We start from the raw sequence: 18,119 nt of genomic DNA on the forward strand, positions 1-18,119 counted from the left end.
CCTCTGTTAAAATGTCACTATTTTAGTATCATTCTAGAATGCAAAAATAGTCCTGACTTTGTTTTTACTGCAAAGTATTTTCTTAAATATCTTTCCCTTGCCTTCTCCACCCTCACCTCCAACAAATGAGAACTCCTTTGTCACTAACATTGAGGCCATCTATTCAGCTAACTCTGCTGGTCCCCTGATTTTGTCTAGTCCACCAGGTCTGATTTCCTCTAATATTCTCCCTTGTCCTGAGAATCTTCTCATACTTCCTTGACACTATTCCCACCAAACTAATGACCATTCAGCTTCCCATCCTGGAACCTATGTTGCCTGACATGGTTAATGGTTCCCTCTTCTCAGGTAATGTTTGCCTCCCCTTCAAAGCTGTTGTCCCAACTCCCTTCTTCCAAAAGCCCAATCTTGACCCCTAGATCCATGCAAACTAATGTCCTACCTCAATCTCCCTCCCTTTTGCAAAATTCTTGAACACGTTGCTGCTTCACAAATCTGAACCGATCTTTCTATGGAGAAGGAAAATGTAGGTATAGAAATCAGGGGACTGTGATATAATTGAAAAGATGAGCATTGAGAGGGAGGAGGTGTTAGTAGTTTAAGTGGGCTTAAAAGTAGACAAATACCCAGGCTCAGATGAGATGTATCCTAGGCTACTGTGTGAGACAACAGAGGAGATTGCAGGGATCTCTTGCTAATTTTAAAATCCCCTCTGGCCACAGGAGAGGTACAGTAAGAAGTCTCGCAACACAAACGCCACTTTGTTACCAAATAAACCTGTTGGACTTTAACCTGGTGTTAACATAAGATCATAAGAAATAGGAGCAGGAGTAGGCCATCTAGCCCCTCGAGCCTGCCCTGCCATTCAATAAGATCATGGCTGATCTGAAGTGCTGTGAGACTTCTTACTGTGTTTACTGCAGTCCAACGCTGGCATCTCCACACAGGAGAGATGCCAGAGGACTGGGGGACAGCTAATGTGATACCATTATTTAAGAGAGGAAATATGGAAAAGCAAGGTAATTAAAGGCCAATGAGCCAAACTTCAATGGTAGGGAAATTATTGGAAAAAGTTCTGAGGGCCAGAATTAATCTCCCCTTGGAGCGAGAAGGATTAATCAGGTATAGTCAGTGTGACTTAGTCAGAAGGAGATCATTTTTTGAGCGTCCCAGTTGCAGTTCAATAAAGGAGACACGAGTTCTGCTTCTTCATAAACTACCTTTATTTCTTTGATGCAATACATGTACAACTCTCCACCAACACCCACTGCCATCTGTAGCCTCTTTATGTATCAGTGACTTTAGCTGAACAATTGGCATCAAATTAGGACTTAATTGAACAGTCTGTTAACCCATTCCTAACGGCCTCCTCTGGGAGAAAAAAAATACTTTGAATATTGTTTCCACAGAAAACACAAAATGCACTCTATTTCTCCTTTTTTTAAAAAAACATAAGAATATAAGAAATAGGAGCAGGAGTAGGCCAACTAGCCCTTCGAGCCTGCCCCGCCATTCAATAAGATCATGGCTGATCTGTCGTGGCTCAGTTCCACTTTCCCGCTTTCTCCCCATAACTCTTAATCCCCTCTCTTATCATGCCCTTCCTTAATAATGTCCAAAAGTTTCTTTCAACTGGCCCCTCTCTTAGTAAAACAATTGGATAATTGATAGCTACATTCAACCCATTTAATTTTTGATATTTTCCCTTTGTCCAGCATTTGCTTTAAGCTAGCTATGTTGATCCTCAACCTTTTTCTTATTTACATTTTTTCTGGAGTGCACATTTTCCCAGAGGGATTTATTATCAATGTGACACACAATGGGTATTTTACCGAAATCCCCTAATTGTGTTACTTATAGCCCCTTTATATATCAGTGACCTTTATTGAACAATTGACATCGAATGAGGACTAATTGGAAGATCTGTTAACCCACTCCTAACCATCATGTCTAAAAAATTTGATTGAGTTTTTCAAGGAGATGATTAGGTGTGCAAATGAGGGCAGTGCAATTGATGTAGTCTACATAGACTTTAGCAAGGCTTTTGACAAGGCCTACATGGGAGACTGATCAAGAGCCCATGGGATCCAGGGAAATTTTGGAAAATTGGATCCAAAATTGGCTCAGTAGCAGGAGGTAGAGGGTGATGGTGAAGGTTGTTTTTGTGACTAGAAGCCTGTGACCAGTCGTGTACAGCTATTTGTAGTGTACATTAATGATCTAAACCTGAATGGGAGGTACTATCAGTAAGTTTGTAGATGACATAAAAATTGATGGTGTGGTAAATAATGAAGAGGAGACTTATAGCACCGTTATGTGGGAAATCCTCCTTGGGGGTGTCATAGGAGAGTTACGTGTCGACGTTTAACACAGAGCCACATTAGACCAAACCTTGGTCAAAGAGGCAGGTTGGTCAAAGGTGCATCTTATAGGAGGAGAGAGGTATAAATCCTGGTCCTGGGTATTATCAAAAAGTGTGACGTGACGCATTTTGGGAGAATTTACAAGGCAAGGGAACGCCCATGAAAAGTAAGATGGTAGGACGTGAGGGGCCTTGGGGTGCATGTCAAAAGATCCCTGAAGGCAACAGGATAGGTAGATAAGGTGGTTAAGTAGGCATATGGACTATCTGCCTTTATGAGCCGAGACATAGCATTTAAGAGCAGGACAGTTATGGTGGAACTATAGAACGCACTTGTTAGATCATGGTTAGAACACTGTGTGCAGTTCTGGTCACCACATTATAGGAAGGATATGATTTCACTAGATAGGGTGCAGAGGAGATTCACCAGGATATTTCCTGGGCTGGATCATTTTAGCTATAAAGAGAGGTTGGCTAGGCTGGGGTTGTTTTCCTTATAGCAGAGAAGGCTGAAGGTGGAACCTGATTGAGTGTACAAAATTCTGAGCGATATAGATAGGAAAATCGGAACAAACCTTTCCTGTTAGTAGAGGGGTCAATTACCAGGGGACATCAATTTAAAGTAAGGGGTAGGAGATATAGAGGGGATTTGAGGAAAAACCTTTAGACCCAGAAGATGGTGGGAATCAGCAGCTCACTGCCTGAAGGGGAGGTAGAGATGGAAATCCTCACAACATTTAAGAAGCATTTAGATGGGCACTTGAAATGCTATAGCATTTCAGAAGGGATAGGTGCTTAATGGTCGGTGCAGATACGATGGGCTGAATGGCCTCTTTCTGTGTTGTAACACTCTAACGCTGCCTGTTTCTGCCTCTGCTTCAGCTGATCTGCTTTTGGAAACCTCATCCATGCATTTACAAACCTTGACTATTCCAGTAGTCTCCTGGTCAGCCTTCTTTCTTCCATCCTTCATAACTTTGAATTTATCCGAAACTCTGCCCTAATTCTAACTCACTGAGGTTCTGTTTATCTGTCAATTCTGTGCTTCCTGATTTTCATTGGCTCCAATCCAGCCACTCCTTGACTTTAAGATTCTCATCCTTCCAAATTCCTTCATGGTAATGACACTCCCTGTCTTTGTTACTTCCAGTAAGAAGTCTGACAACACCAGGTTTAAGTCCAACCGAAACCTGGTGTTGTCAGACTTCTTACTGTGTTTACCCCAGTCCCACGCCGGCATCTCACATCATCTCTGTTACTTCCTCCAGCCATGCAATTGTCCTCTCTGTGGTCCTTTAAATTCTGGCCTCTTGCATATATGTAATTGTAAGCGATCCACCATTGGCAGCCATGCCTTCAGCTGCTGGGTGTCAGCCTTCTGAATTTGCTCCCTTAATTGAATGAAGGACTAATTGTAATATATCGAACTTTGCTGACAGCATAAAGCTAGTTGGGAAAGCAAGCTGTGAGTAATAAGAAATAAATTAGCGAGCCAAATGAAATGTTAGTTTTTATTACATGGGTGGTGGAGTATCATAACAAGAAAATCTTGCTGTGATTGTATAACACTTTGGTGAGATTACAGTCAGAGCACTCTGCACACTTTTGACCTCCTTTCTGAAGGAAAAATATATTTGCCTTAGAAGGAGCGTATCAAAGGTTCACTGGAACTTATTCAAACATACAGGACCCTGAGAGGGCCTGACAGGGTAGATAGTGAGATGTTTTCACTTGTGGGAGAATCTCAAACAAGAGGACATGGCTACAAGGTAAAGGGCCGTTCATTTAAAACTGAGGTGTGTAGAAATTTCCTCTCACAGAGGGTGGTGAGCCTCTGGAATTTTCTGCCTCAGAGGGTAGTGGAGGGTGAATCATGAGAAGTAATTAAAGTGGAGGTGGATAATTATTTGATAGAGCAAGGAATAGAGGGCTATGGGGCAATGGCATGGAAAAGGAGCTGAGACCCGCATAGATCAGTCAAGCTCACACTGAATGGCTTGAAGACTCTGGTGGCCTACTCATGTTTCTATTTCTTGTGTTTTGGACTGATTCCAGGAGTGAAAAGAGATTGAATGGAATGGGTATATATTCTTCGGTGTTTAAAGAATGCTTGGTAATCTCGTCAAAACATAAAAGTCTTAACCGATTTGACAGTCTAGATGCTGAGAGGCTTATTTTCTAGCAAGTTTAGGACCATGGGTCTTATTCTCATGGGTGGCTGCTTAGGACTGAGATGAGGAGAAATTTTATAATTCAGAGGACTGTTCATTTTTGGAATTCTCTCCTTCCGATCGATATGGATGATCAGTTTTTGATTATATTCAGGATTGAGATTTATACCTCTCTCCTCCTTTAAGATGCACTTTTGAACCTGACTCTTTGACCAAGGTTTGGTCTAATGTGGTCCAGTGTTAAATGTCGACACATGACTCTCCTGTGACACCCCCCAAGGAGGATTTCCTACATTAATGGTACTATATAAATGCCACTTATATTGATATACCTAGATGCCTAAATTTTATCAGTCCCCACTTCATAGTACTGAATTGAACCCAGTGATGGGTAACCAGAATGAAGGGTAATCTCTCAGTCCAAATGTTTTAATTAGTTTCAGCCAATCTATATTATGCATTACATGATATCCATATTAGGAAAAATAGTTCTTAATCATTGTTTCTTTTTGTCTTTCAGAATATTGAGTTTGTTGAATTGAAAATCTTGGAACCAAAGCTTCAGTTCTATTTTTATTATGGCTTGGTGTCAGACGGACTGTATTGAAAAACCTCTCTGCGCAGCATTCAGGAAACTGGGAACTTATGTTGGTCAAAATCCCTGGTGGTTCTTGCTGGTTCCTCTGGTTGTTTCTGGAGGATTAGGGGCAGGTTTTTTTTTCTTTGCTGAAAGTGAAAACAACAACATAGAGTATCAGTTCACGCCCATTAATGGACCAGCAAAAGCAGAGAGGGAGTTCATTAAAGAACATTTTCCAACCAATGATTCTCAATTCTTCTCCAGACAGAGGCTTTATGCAGAGGGGGCATTTGCTTCTTTCATTGCTGTTTCAAAAGATGGCAACATCCTTACAAAAGCAGCATTCGAAGAGATCCTGTTAGTTGATAAAAAAGTCAAAGAAATTCAACTTTTTGACAATGGCATTGCTTACAATTATTCCAATCTTTGTGCAAAGACAGGAGCCACTTGCTTCTCAAATGCACTCTTAGATTTGCTAAATTATGATCCTTATCTGGTTGAGAACACAACTATTTCTTACCCAATATCAAATAATGCTTTTGTTGCTAATACAGTGGGTGGGGTTGAATTAAATGAAATTGGAACTGTGATCAAAAAAGCTCGAGCTTTTAAGATGCATTATCAATTGAAAGAAGATGATGCAAAAAACAAGAGACTCAGTTTACTTTGGATTGAAAAGTTTCATAGCGAATTCCCAACAGACCTTGCAGATTCAACTCACATTGAGGTAAGGATTTAAAATAAGCAGATTAATTATTTTGGAGAATTTCCTCTCTTTCCCCAACAGAATTTGCTGTGATCAGAAAAGGTCTATTTAGCTATCTGTCACATTTTTAAATCATTGACTTTCTTCGTAAATATAAATTTGAAATATTTGGGAATTTGTGTGCCTGAAAAATTTCTCTACTCATAGACTTCTTTTGAAAAATTAGATAGCAAAAAATTTCACAACTTTATCACATTTCACTGAGAAATAATGTAAAGTTGTGTAAAAATAATAAGTACCCACAGATTTATACTGCTGCATCACTAACTTGAAATTGTTATACTTTATTAAGCTTTTTAAAATTGTTTTTGAAAACCAGATGTGCCTTTATAAATGTGTAAAGCCTTGTTTTTAGCATGCAGAATACTTCCATTCAGGCACTTTTAAAATTTATCTTTAATGGTTAATGAGCTGTGTTCAATCAGACTAAAGTTAACTTGTTATTAGGTTTTTAATGATGCATAGTTGGTTCATTATATGCTGAAACAGGATTGTAAGATAAGATGCAAGAAACCTATGATATTGCCACTGAATGTATCTGACTTAATCTTTCCAACTTCTTTGATCCTCATGCAAGGGGAGTAGAAATCTGAACAAATGGAATCTGGAACTCTCTCCTTGCAAAGGTTTGGATGCTGAGTTGTAAAGTTCTCAAGATTGGAATCTATAGATCTTTGTTAAGTAAGAGCATCAAAGAATGTGGAGCAAACGTGGATAAGTGGGATTGAGGCACAGATTAGACATGATTAGCCATGAAAAGTAGAACGGTGTGAGGGGCTGAATGGCTTATTCCTGTTTCCGTATGCTGAGAACCAAGTAGGCCACATTTATCAGAGATTTGTCCTTATTTCAGTTGTTTTTGCAAATTCCTATTGATAGGGTAAAATATTGTACATTTCTATAATACCTTTATAAAAACATATTGTGCCTTATGTCTTTGAGGGACGTCTCAAAGCCCTTCATGTATTGTACAATTGAGGTGAGGGTAACTGTTACATAGGTGAACTAAGTCTATTTGCATGCAATGTTAAGAAGGGTATTGCCCAACTCCCAATTACAAAAGTTGGTTGTGAACCAACCAAGCGGTCCCATAACAAAGGGAGAAATGGATCCTGGCAGACCCGACTCAGCTGAGTCCAGGATGTTTGGGTGGGAAGGTTATGGGTTTTGGAGGCCAGTTAGGGAGGCACAATGTGGTGTATCATCATGCGAGGTGCCTCTGATGCACACAGGTCACCCCCAAAGGATTACTGCTCCTTCCTCCTGCATTTTCACCTCAAATGGTAAAAGCCTGCACTCTGAATCTTGTCTCCCTGCCCATGCCAGCCTTGTTATGTGTGGGCAGTGTAATATTTTGCTCAAGTGGCTTGTTAACAAGCTTAGAAAATTCTGGGTAAACTCAGTAGGTCTGGCAGCATCTGTGGAGAGTAAAAAATGTTTCAAATCCATATGACTTCTTCAGAACTGAAGAGTGGTAGAAATGCAATGGATTGTTTAATTGGTGAGGGGACTGGCGGAGATGGGGTAGAATAGAAGGTCAGGGATAGGTCAGAGCTAAGGAGAGATAGACAAAGATGTCATTGACACAAGACAAAGGGGATGTCAGTGGTAGCATTAGGGACTAAAGAAATGCTGATAGTAGCATAAAAGTAAAATAGCAGAATGTGTTAAAAGAAGTACAAAGGTCAGTGCTCAGTGAAAACAAAACAAGACAGATAGCCCTGTGGTGTTAGATATATTTGTATTAGGACAAACCAAACAAACAAAAAACAAAAAGGGGGTCAAGATGGAGGGGAACATTCCTAGACTAAAGCTGGTGCACGGTGGCACAATGGTTAGCACTGCTGTCTCACAGCACCAGGGACTCAGGCTCAATTCCCGGCTTGGGTCACTGTCTGTGCAGAGTCTGCATATTCTCCCTGTGTCTGCATGGGTTTCCTCCAGGTGCTCCGGTTTCCTCTCACAGTCTGAAAGACACGCTAGTTAGGTGCATTGACCTGAACAGGTGCCGGAGTGTGGCTACTAGGGGAATTTCACAGTAACTTAATTGCAATGTTAATGTAAATCTTACTTGTGGCTAATAAATATAATTTACATTTTTTTGATGTTGAGTCCAGAGGCTGTAATCAGAAGATGAGGCATATACAGTTTTGGTATCCTTACTTAATAAGGGATATACGGCACTGGAAGGGGTGCAGAGGAGATTCACTAAGTTGATTCCAGAATTGAGAGGGTTGATTTATGAGTTGACTGGGACTATACTTATTGGAATTCAGAAGAATGAGGGAGGAGCTTACAGAAACAAATAAGAATACTTAGAGAATAGATAAGATAGAAGCAGGGATGTTGTTTCCACTGACAGGTGAAACTAGAACTAGGGGGCATGGTCTCACAGTAAGGGGGAACAGATTTAGGACTGAGTTGAGGAAGAACTTCTTCACCCAAACGGTTGTGAATCTGTGAATTCCCTGCCCAGTGAAGCAATTGAGGTTACCACATTGAATGTTTTTAAGGCAAGGTTGGATGAATTTTTGAACAGTAAAGGAATTAAGGGTTATGGTGAATAGGCAGGGAAGTGGAGTTGAGTCCACGAAAAGATCAACCATGATCTTATTGAATGGTGGCGCAGGCCCGAGGAGCCAGATGGCTTACTCCTGCTCTTAATTCTTATTGCACAAGCCTAATGCAAAAATAGCACACTTTGCATTGGGCTTCACTGGAACATTGCAGCAGGGCAAGAGCAGACATGTGGGCATGAGAGCGATTCGCTTGAAATGGCAAGCGACCGAAAGGTTGGGGGTCATTACAGACTGAGAGAGGAGGTGTTCTGCACAGCAGTCACTAGTCTGCGTTTGGTCTCCCCGGTGTAGAGGGGACTGCATCGGGAGCGTTTGTAACAAGTCCTACCTGCACCAGGACTGATCCTAGTGCCCTTCAGAATTTATTCTCAATACCCGAAGGAGTGTTAACAGGGTAAATAGTAAGAAACTGGTTCCTTTCAAGATCATCAAGAACTAGAGGGCACAGATTCAAAATAATTGGCAAAAGGAGTAAAGTAATGTCAGGAAAAATTGTTTCATCCAAAGCCTGGAGCGAACTTCCTGAGAGGGTGGTGAAGGTCGGTTCAATCGATGTATCAGGAATTGGAATGCTGTCTAAAAAGAAAGAATGTTGCAAGGTTACAGAGATAAGACAGTGGAGTTGATGGAAGTAGAATGCCCTTTCAGAGACCCATGCCTAACTGTGCATTGTAATGACTTTGTGATTATTTTAAATATAAGATAGTCACTAATAAAGCCAATAGTGGACTCAAGAGACACTTTTTTTTGCCCAAGGACCGCAAATAGTGGGGAACTTGCGGTCACATGGAAGAGTTGAAGCAAATAGGACAGATGCCTTCAAGGGAAAACTAAATAAGGAAATAAGGGAGAAAGGAATGGCGGGATACGTAGGGAGAGTTGGATGAAAAAGGATGCGAGGAGCTTCATGTGGAGCATTAACACCAACTCAGTCCAATTGGCCTGCTTCTGTCCAGTAAGTTTTATGTAAAATATTCAACATGGTAAGAAGGAACGATTCAGAATTGATGAAAAATAATTAATTGACAGGTTGAACATACGTGATGCTATATTGTTTCCTAATACTTCTATATATCAAGTCATTGAATATACTGAATGGCCTCCTTTTATACTGTAAGATTATATGAATGAGACAAGGAAGAGGTCTTCTCATTTGCTATTGTACATTCAGAAACATTTTGTTACTTGATGATCTGTAAGTAACATTTATTTTCACTGATTGCAGGTTTCACATTTTACTTCTGTCTCAAGGCAAGAAGAATTTGAAAAAAATTCCAAAAGAATTATTCCTCTTTTTTCTGTAACATATTTGCTTTCAATATCCTTTTCCATCTTGTCTTGTGTGAGGTAAAGTTAATTTCCCTGGAACTTACAGCATACTATTACACAATAAATACTTCACACAAAGTGTTATTTTATAGAAGGTATGTCATTTATTTTCAGGCTTGACTGCGTGAGGAATAAGGTCTGGGTTGCTGCCCTGGGAGTTATATCAGCTGGATTAGCTGTGCTTACTGGGTTTGGATTGCTGCTGTACTGTGGGATGTCATTTGCCATCAACACTGCCAACGCGCCGTTTCTGATTCTAGGTCAGTATTTCATCAACAATTTTTAGAATATCATTTGTCTGTTGGACAGGCTTCTATATAGATTTTGGTTTGCAAGCCCGAGCGATATTTTTGGCAGTGAATTGGTAGTGCATTGTAAACTGGCAGCATTCTGGCCATTATAGAAGCTTGTGACTAAAATCTACCCTACACTGAAGCACAATAAATGCTAAGCTACATCTTCACATAATTTCCACATGTAGTTGAATATGGCTAATTATATGTAGATAGAAATGAAACACAGCTGTATGGTTGTGATTTAGGATGGTGTAATTTAAATCTGCTATGCAAGGTGCCACAGTGTTGCTGCTTCACAGCTCCAGGAATCCAAGGTCAGTTCTGGTTTGTGTGTCAGTATGTGTGGAGTTTGCACTTTTTCCCTGTATCTGAGTGGGTTTTTACCAGGTGCTCTGGTTTCCTTTAACAATCCAAAGACATGCACGTTAGGTGGATTGGCCATGGTAAATTTCCCCTCAGTGTGTCTGGTTCTGTGCCCTGTGATGGACTGGCATCCCATCCTGGATGTACCTGTTTAGTGTCTGTCAGAATAGGTTTCGATTCCCCAGAACCTTGAATTGGAGTAAGTGGTTAAGTGAAAGTGGAGGGATATAGTACACAAGGTCCAGGCTTAGTCGCTATTTTTTAATTTTTGCTAATAGGCAACCCAAAACCATTAACTATATCACATGGGTAATATATATAATAAAAGCTTATAAAAATTGTGTACAGGGAGGGGGTGGGTGGCAGGGATAGGGTGTGTTGGTTGCAGACAGTCAGCAGGCTGTCAATGGCATGGTGTCCTAATTTACAGACCCACCCGCCTTTTATGAAGAGAATTGACAAAATTAACCAGATTTACTTGTTACCATGATGAAAGCTTCAAATCCCACCAGTCACAAATTAGAGGTTAGGGACATTAGAAGACATGGTGACACAGTGCTTAGCACTGCTACATCACAGTGTCAGGGACCCGGGTTTGATTCTGGCCTTGAGTTACTGTCTGTGCGGAGTTTGCACATTTTCCCTGCATCTGTGTGGATTTCCTTTGGGTGCTTCACTTTCAGTTGAAAGATGTGTAGGTTAGATGGATCAGCCATGGCAAATGGCTGGGGTTACTGGGATAGGCTGTGGAGATAGGCCTGAGTAAGGTGCTGTTTCAGAGAGCTGGTGCAGACTCAATGGGCCGAATGATCTCCTTCTGCACTGTCGGGATCCTATGGTAATCCAAACACATTTTGCCTTTCAAAATATTAAAGAGATGTGGAGTAAGTTGCCAGAGGAGACTGCTTTTAAACATTAAATCTAAACTGGTTCACGAGGCAATTGGATGGAGAGGGATTGGCAGATACAGGTTTATATTTTGTTCAACGAATAAACCATTTCAAAAATATGAACTGCATAAATTGAGAAAATATGTTTGTATTAATTCCCTTATAAGGAGTTTCCTCTTATATAGTATTGATAAGTAAATAGTGAAAGCATCAAGTATATTTATTGATTATACAGGTAGAAAATGTGCTTTGATAATTTTGCATAAATAATTGGTATTTTCTTCTACTTTGATTAAATCTGACAGACAATAATGTCATCTATTGAGACATGCCATTAATTTGCAGGGAAACATTCAGTTAATGAAAGGCTGTTTTCCTTAATGTATAATTTCTCGAAAGTAGGTAAAAATAATCAACTAATGATAGTTTAGCTGAATGCTTTCTCTTCAGCTGTCAGATACATAGGCCGGGATTTTACCAGCTCGGTAAAATCGTGTGAGAGCCGAGAAATCCGAATCACGCCCGATTACCCGGCTCGTGCGATCTTACCAGAGCTGGATTTTTGTCGAGGTCAGTATCTCGCCGGAAGTGAATAATTTATTCAAATTTATTATAATTTTAATTTGCATCTGTTTAGCGAGCCTGGTGCGGAATCATCCAAGCTCGTGTGCCTTTATGGCCTCTCTGGGAGAGGTTTGTCAGAGGAGGAAAACACCTACTCCCCATGATAGGGGAACAGGAGTGTTGGCCTTGCAGGTGGAACTGGAGGCCATTGAAGTCCCAGCAGGGGGGCCAAAGGCAAGGGGTTGCCCCTTGGGCAGTGTCACCCTGGCATCTTGGCACTGCCAGCTTGGCACACTGGCAATGACCACTGGACACCTTGGCACTGCCCACTGGGCAGTTCTGGAGTGGGGCCTAAGGGGTGGGGTATATTGGGGCTGGGCATATAGCGTGGGGCCTGTGGAGAGGAGCTTATGGAGGTAGCCTAAAAGGGGTGGTGTGGCAAGTGCCCACTGGGCAGTGCCAGGGAGCAGGGCATTTAGGGATGGGGCCTATTGTGGTGGGGCCTGTGTGAGGCTATGGGAGCGGAACTTGAAGTGGCAGGGCTTATAGAGGTGGGACCTGAAGGTGCAAGGCCTGAAGGGATGGCCTGATCACAGAGGGAGGAGGCCGCTGCCACTCTGCCTGTGATTGGAGTGGGGGGAATGAGTGGCCACTGCACACTCAGCATTGCGATCGCTTCAGGGGGAGAGGGGCATGATCAGTCTGGGCGAATGGGGCTACATGTCTGTGCAATGTGGAGCTCATGATTTGCTGCAAATTGGCTGCAAATGTAGGGTCAGGGTGTCCCAGTGGTTGGCACTGCTGCCTCATAGTGCCAGGGACCTGGGTTCAATTCCTGGCTTGGGTCACTGTCTGTCTGGAGTTTGCACATTCTCTCTGTGTCAACATGGGTTTCCTCTGTGCGTCCTGCTTTCCTCCCGCAGTGTGAAAGACGTGCTGGTTAGATGGATTGGCTATGTTAAATTCTCTTTCAATATACCTGAACAGGTGCCGGAGTATGGCACTATGGGATTTTCATAGTAACTTCATTGCAGTGTAAGTAAGCTGACTTGTAACTAATAAATAAGACTTGTAACTAATAAATAAACTTCAACTTTGTATGTTGGGTGGGGGGTGTGGTGGAGTTTGTGAGGCTGCTTGCAACAGCAGGGGCCTGACAGCTCTCTGTCTGTCTGTTTGTCAGACCCCTGCTATTGAAATTACACATGTGAAGAATCAGAGGTCTGCACATGCACAATAGCTCCCTCTACAGTTACTATTGCACATGCGCAGGTACAGAGGTCTATGCATGCACAATAGCTCTCCCTGCAGGCTGGCTTGTGAATTACGCCCAACCCATTGCCTGCAGCAGCCAGAAATGATTTAGCCCATATTTTCAATATCTATATCCATAAGATTGGGCATGAAAACTCACCCAAAAAATGGATCAGGAACTCATCCATTTTCACGCTAGCTGAAAAGTTAGAATCATTCTCGTAAAATTCCACCCATAGCTTCAGGTGTCAGCAGACCATGCTATTTAAGAATTTGGTTCTCTCATTAAGTTATTCAGAAATGCAGATATAATCATATCAATAAACAAGTCAAAACAGAGACAAAGATCTCTCATTTAGGTTACTCTCCCAGACCACATGAAAAGCAGGAAGATGGATGCATTTCCGTCGCAAAACTACAAAAGGATCAAAGTTCCCCACTGTAAAAGATTACTAAAATAATTGGGACAATTTCTGCATGCTTTAAATCACTTGAGACAATTCTTTGTTTCAATAGATTATAATTTTATTCCTGACTGAATTCTGCAGGAATAACCATGAAAGTTGTTTACTAATAGCTAGATTATTTATCCACCTGTGTTACTAACTGGAGAAAGTATGATGTAGCACTTCTAAAGAACATTAAAAAATCTATTACGCTATTTAATTGTGTGGAAGTAGATTCAGTCTTCTGCTTTTCTCTTGTAGTTGGCAAATGGTGCACCTCCACACTAGTGTTGTATGTAATTGTTTGACAAATTGTATATGTGGCTACATACCATGAACACAAAAAGAAAGTCACAATAGTACTTTAAAGAAACATTATTTTATTAACTTACTAGAACAGTTCACTAAAAATATTGAAAACCTACCAAGTTAATGATTGATTTATCCTACGTGACACTTGGATCTGCAGGTATTGGTGTGGACGATATGTTTATTATGCTCGCCAGCTGGCAAAAGACGAAAGTGCATGATAAAGTTGAAGATCGCCTGGCAGAGACTTATGCGGAAGCAGCTGTTTCCATTACAATCACCACTCTGACTGATGTTTTGGCCTTTTACATTGGCATCATGACACCTTTTCCATCTGTGCAGTCATTTTGTGTTTACACAGGCACAACTGTTCTGTTCTGCTTCATTTACAACATTACATTTTTTGGAGCTGTTCTTGCATTAAATGGGCGAAGAGAAGCCAGTAACAGACACTGGCTGACATTCAGAAAGGTTGAAGACGATCATAAACCAGGGAGATCTAATCTCTATGGACTATGTTGTGTAGGTGGGAGTTACGATCGAGAAACTGGAGCAGAGTCAGAACATAAAGTTTATTTTTTCTTTAAGAAATATTATGGTCCTTTCCTTACAAACCGATGGACCAAGGCAATTGTGGTGCTCTTGTATATTGGATATTTGACTGGCAGTATTTATGGCTGTTTACACATCAAAGAAGGAATAGATCTCAGAAATCTGGCCTTTGATGATTCATATGTGATTAAGTTTTATGATGATGAGAGTGATTTTTTCTCTGAATATGGACCACGAGTCATGGTTACTGTCACGGACCCTGTGGAATATTGGAATTCCACTGTTCAGGATGAAATTGAAATCTGTCTGGGCAGATTGGAAAATAACTCCTATGTAGATCGTGAACTATCAGAGTCCTGGCTTCGTGTGTACCTTGGCCATGCTGCAAATATGTCACTAGATATAAGGGAGAGAAATACATTCATTGGAAACGTATTGAAATTTTTAAAGTTTATCCCAACATTTCAACAAGATATTGAGCTCTCTGAAGATAATATGAGCATTAGAGCATCACGATTTTTCATTCAGATTGTGAATGCCAGTGAATCATATGATCAAAAAATCATGTTGATTGAATTACGAAACTTGGCGAAGGAATGTAGAATCCCTTTACTTGTGTATCATCCAGCTTTCATCTACTTTGATCAATTTCTTGTAATAGTGACCACTACAGTCCAGAATATAATTGTGGCCGCTGCTGCCATGTTAGTCATTTCTTTACTGTTAATACCTAATCCAATCTGCTCTCTGTGGGTAACATTTGCAATTGCATCAGTTTTAGTGGGTGTGGCTGGTTTTATGGCTTTCTGGGGTGTCAATTTAGATTCTATATCGATGATTAATCTGGTCATTTGTATTGGATTTTCTGTGGACTTTACAGCTCACATTTCATATATGTTTGTTTCAAGTGATAAAACAAGTGCCAATGAACGAGCTATTGATGCACTGTACACTCTTGGCTATCCCATTCTACAAGGAGCTCTTTCAACTATAACAGGCATTGCAGTGTTGTCTGTCGCAGGAAGTTACATATTTAGAACATTTTTTAAGATCATGTTTCTAGTCATATTTTTTGGTGCTGTTCATGGCATTATACTTATGCCAGTGTTTCTAACATTTTATCAAGCTTGTGGCAATCGGAGTAGTGTTCCTTCAAATATAAATGATAGTAAAGAAAATAGCCAGAGCAGAAATGCCCACAGTGACCAGGATGGTCAGCACAGCAAAGTAAATGGAGCTGATTCCTGTGAACTGACGGAAAGGTAGTAGCGTTTGCATGTTGTCTGAGACCAAGGAGATCTGTAACATATTAATATATTATTTTCTTAATTGTGATCAATTGGGAACACTTATTCCTTTTATCCAAAGTTCTATCATGTTGTCATAACCTGGATAAACTGAGTTATTGTTGAAGAAAATAAATACTCAAACCAAAAAATCTGAACGTGAACTTCTAAATCAGAAATAATTCACTGTTGTAAGGTCCAACCTATTCTTCATAAGCTACAAGTATTCCATCATATGTGACCATCTTACTTGCATTTCCACTGAATTGAAATCAAGAGCAATGGCATTAGTTTTTGCCCATTTATATTTTCTCAGGACCTCAAAATTCTTTTTTTTCTCTACTCTTCCATCTTACCATGCCCTCCAACTTGATCCTCCCATTTCTTAACTATTCACTTTGGTTTCTCAGTCAAAACTTTTTGCTCTCAACACATTTTATGTAAAATGTGAATATGGTTATAACAAACAATGGTCCTGATCTTCTAGTCTGTGGATGATTGGAGACTGGATATACTCTGAAACTTGTGCTTCTGTATCATTCAGATGTCCCAATGCAAGACCTTTGCGGGTTTGGTTTGCCTAGTTTCAACTTCCGATGGGCAATTCTCCTGCTCCCTGAGACCCCCCGAGAAAGCTTCAATTTCAGCATTAGAGTTGGAGAATTGGGAGGGTTCCAATCTTCTTGCATGGATAGTCAACTGGAAAATATGAGTCAGAGAAGAACTAAATCTAACTCCTAGGTAACTATGCAACTGACACTCCCGGCTCCCAATAACTCTCAACCCACTGATCCCTCGATCCACTGATTGCCTGACCCACTGATCCTCTCAGCTCTCTGACACTCCCCAATCCTCTGACTCTTCCCATGACTCTCTAACTCTGCCCCTGACACTCTGACTCCCCCCCAACCCTCTGACTCTCCCCCATCCTCTGACCCTCTGACTCCCCCTGATCCTCTCACTCCCCCCGACCTGCTGACTCACACTGTGACGCTCTGACTCCCCCCGATCCTCTGGCCCCCCCCGACCCTCTGACTCACAGCCTGACCCTCTGACTCCCCCTCCATCCTCTGACTCCCCTTGATCCTCTGACTCACACTCTGACCCTCTGACTCCCCCCGACCCTCTGACTTCCCCCGACTCTCTGACTCACCCTCTGACCCTCTGACTCACACTCTAATTTGCACTCTTACCCTTCAGTTGCCATTCCCCAACTCGACTACCCTTGATCGACTGGCCAACAAACGAGAGACTGACACTTCGGTGCAAAGGCCAGCTGGTTTCACCCTCTCCAGCGTGAGTAGACCCCACCCCATGAATACAAATGATATTCATGTCGGTAGCCTCCGCACTGCAGAGTATGTGGGAGATTCTTCTCTGAACTCCCACTGAAAGAAACAGTGTGAATTATTCCAGTTTTACTGCAAATTTGACACTTAGAATTTTTTTGGGAGAATCGTCCCCTAGATCTGAGACCATTATACAATTAGAATCCTCCATTATACATTAAACTCTCCTCAAACCAGACAAATGTCTGTGCATAATAAAGCAGATATGAAGATTCATGAGAAAGTTTTTCAAAGTATTCAATAAGTATGACACATACGAGACAGATATTCAAATAATTTTAGAGGTGGACTTTGGAAATATTTTTACTTTTCTCAAGTGGGACACAGATACGGCGAGATTTATTTCATAACCCTTTTCACCCTGTAATGGGGAACCTCCTTCCATCCAGTGGTTGTACAACTGAATGGCTTGATGGACCACTTCAGAAGAAATTAATAATCAAACATTATGTTCTTCATAAGGTGCTGGACAAATACATGAATAGGATGAGCATAGAGGGATGTGGTCCCCAGAAGGGTAAGGGGTTTTAGTTCCATCAGGCAGCATGGTCAGTGCAGGCTTGAAGGGCTGAAGGGCCTGTTCCTGTGCTGTAACTTTCTATAATGACTAAGGTAAAAGTCCCTGAAGAACGTTAGTCAAAGTATTGAGTTTTTAAGAACAAAACTAAAATGAGCAGATGTGTTGAACTTAATTTCATAACTTATAATGTTGGGCAATTTATTTCATAATCTCTAGCCTGGGTAATAATTAATTACATTTTTTAAATATGAATGCGATAGGTACAATTATGCCAGGCAATAAATTCCCATAGAATATTAACTGCTAAATCAGACATCATCTTTCCTGTTGTGTCCAAATATTTATTTGCAATTGTTTGGCCATTAGAACATAATAAGAACATAAGAAGTAGGAGCAGGAGTAGGTCATCTAGCCCTTCGAGCCTGCCCCGCCATTCAATAAGATCATGGCTGATCTGAAGTGGCTCAGTTCCACTTTCCTGCTTTCTCCCCATAACCCTTAAT

General features: G+C 41.1%; 1 protein-coding gene across 1 annotated transcript; it reads left to right on the plus strand.

Moving 5' to 3' along the window:
- The first annotated feature begins 5,111 nt into the window (after nt 1-5,111).
- Nucleotides 5,112-15,750, plus strand: LOC145361523 (patched domain-containing protein 3-like). Its single transcript, XM_080217340.1, has 4 exons — nt 5,112-5,840; nt 9,684-9,805; nt 9,902-10,047; nt 14,070-15,750. The coding sequence occupies exons 1-4, from the start codon at nt 5,112-5,114 to the stop codon at nt 15,725-15,727; spliced, it is 2,655 nt and encodes an 884-aa protein (XP_080073466.1). The 3' UTR covers nt 15,728-15,750.
- The last annotated feature ends 2,369 nt before the right edge of the window (nt 15,751-18,119 follow it).

Source organism: Carcharhinus amblyrhynchos, chromosome 2, assembly GCF_965287045.1.
Source record: "Carcharhinus amblyrhynchos chromosome 2, sCarAmb.v2.hapA, whole genome shotgun sequence".
Taxonomy (NCBI): Eukaryota; Metazoa; Chordata; class Chondrichthyes; order Carcharhiniformes; family Carcharhinidae; genus Carcharhinus; species Carcharhinus amblyrhynchos.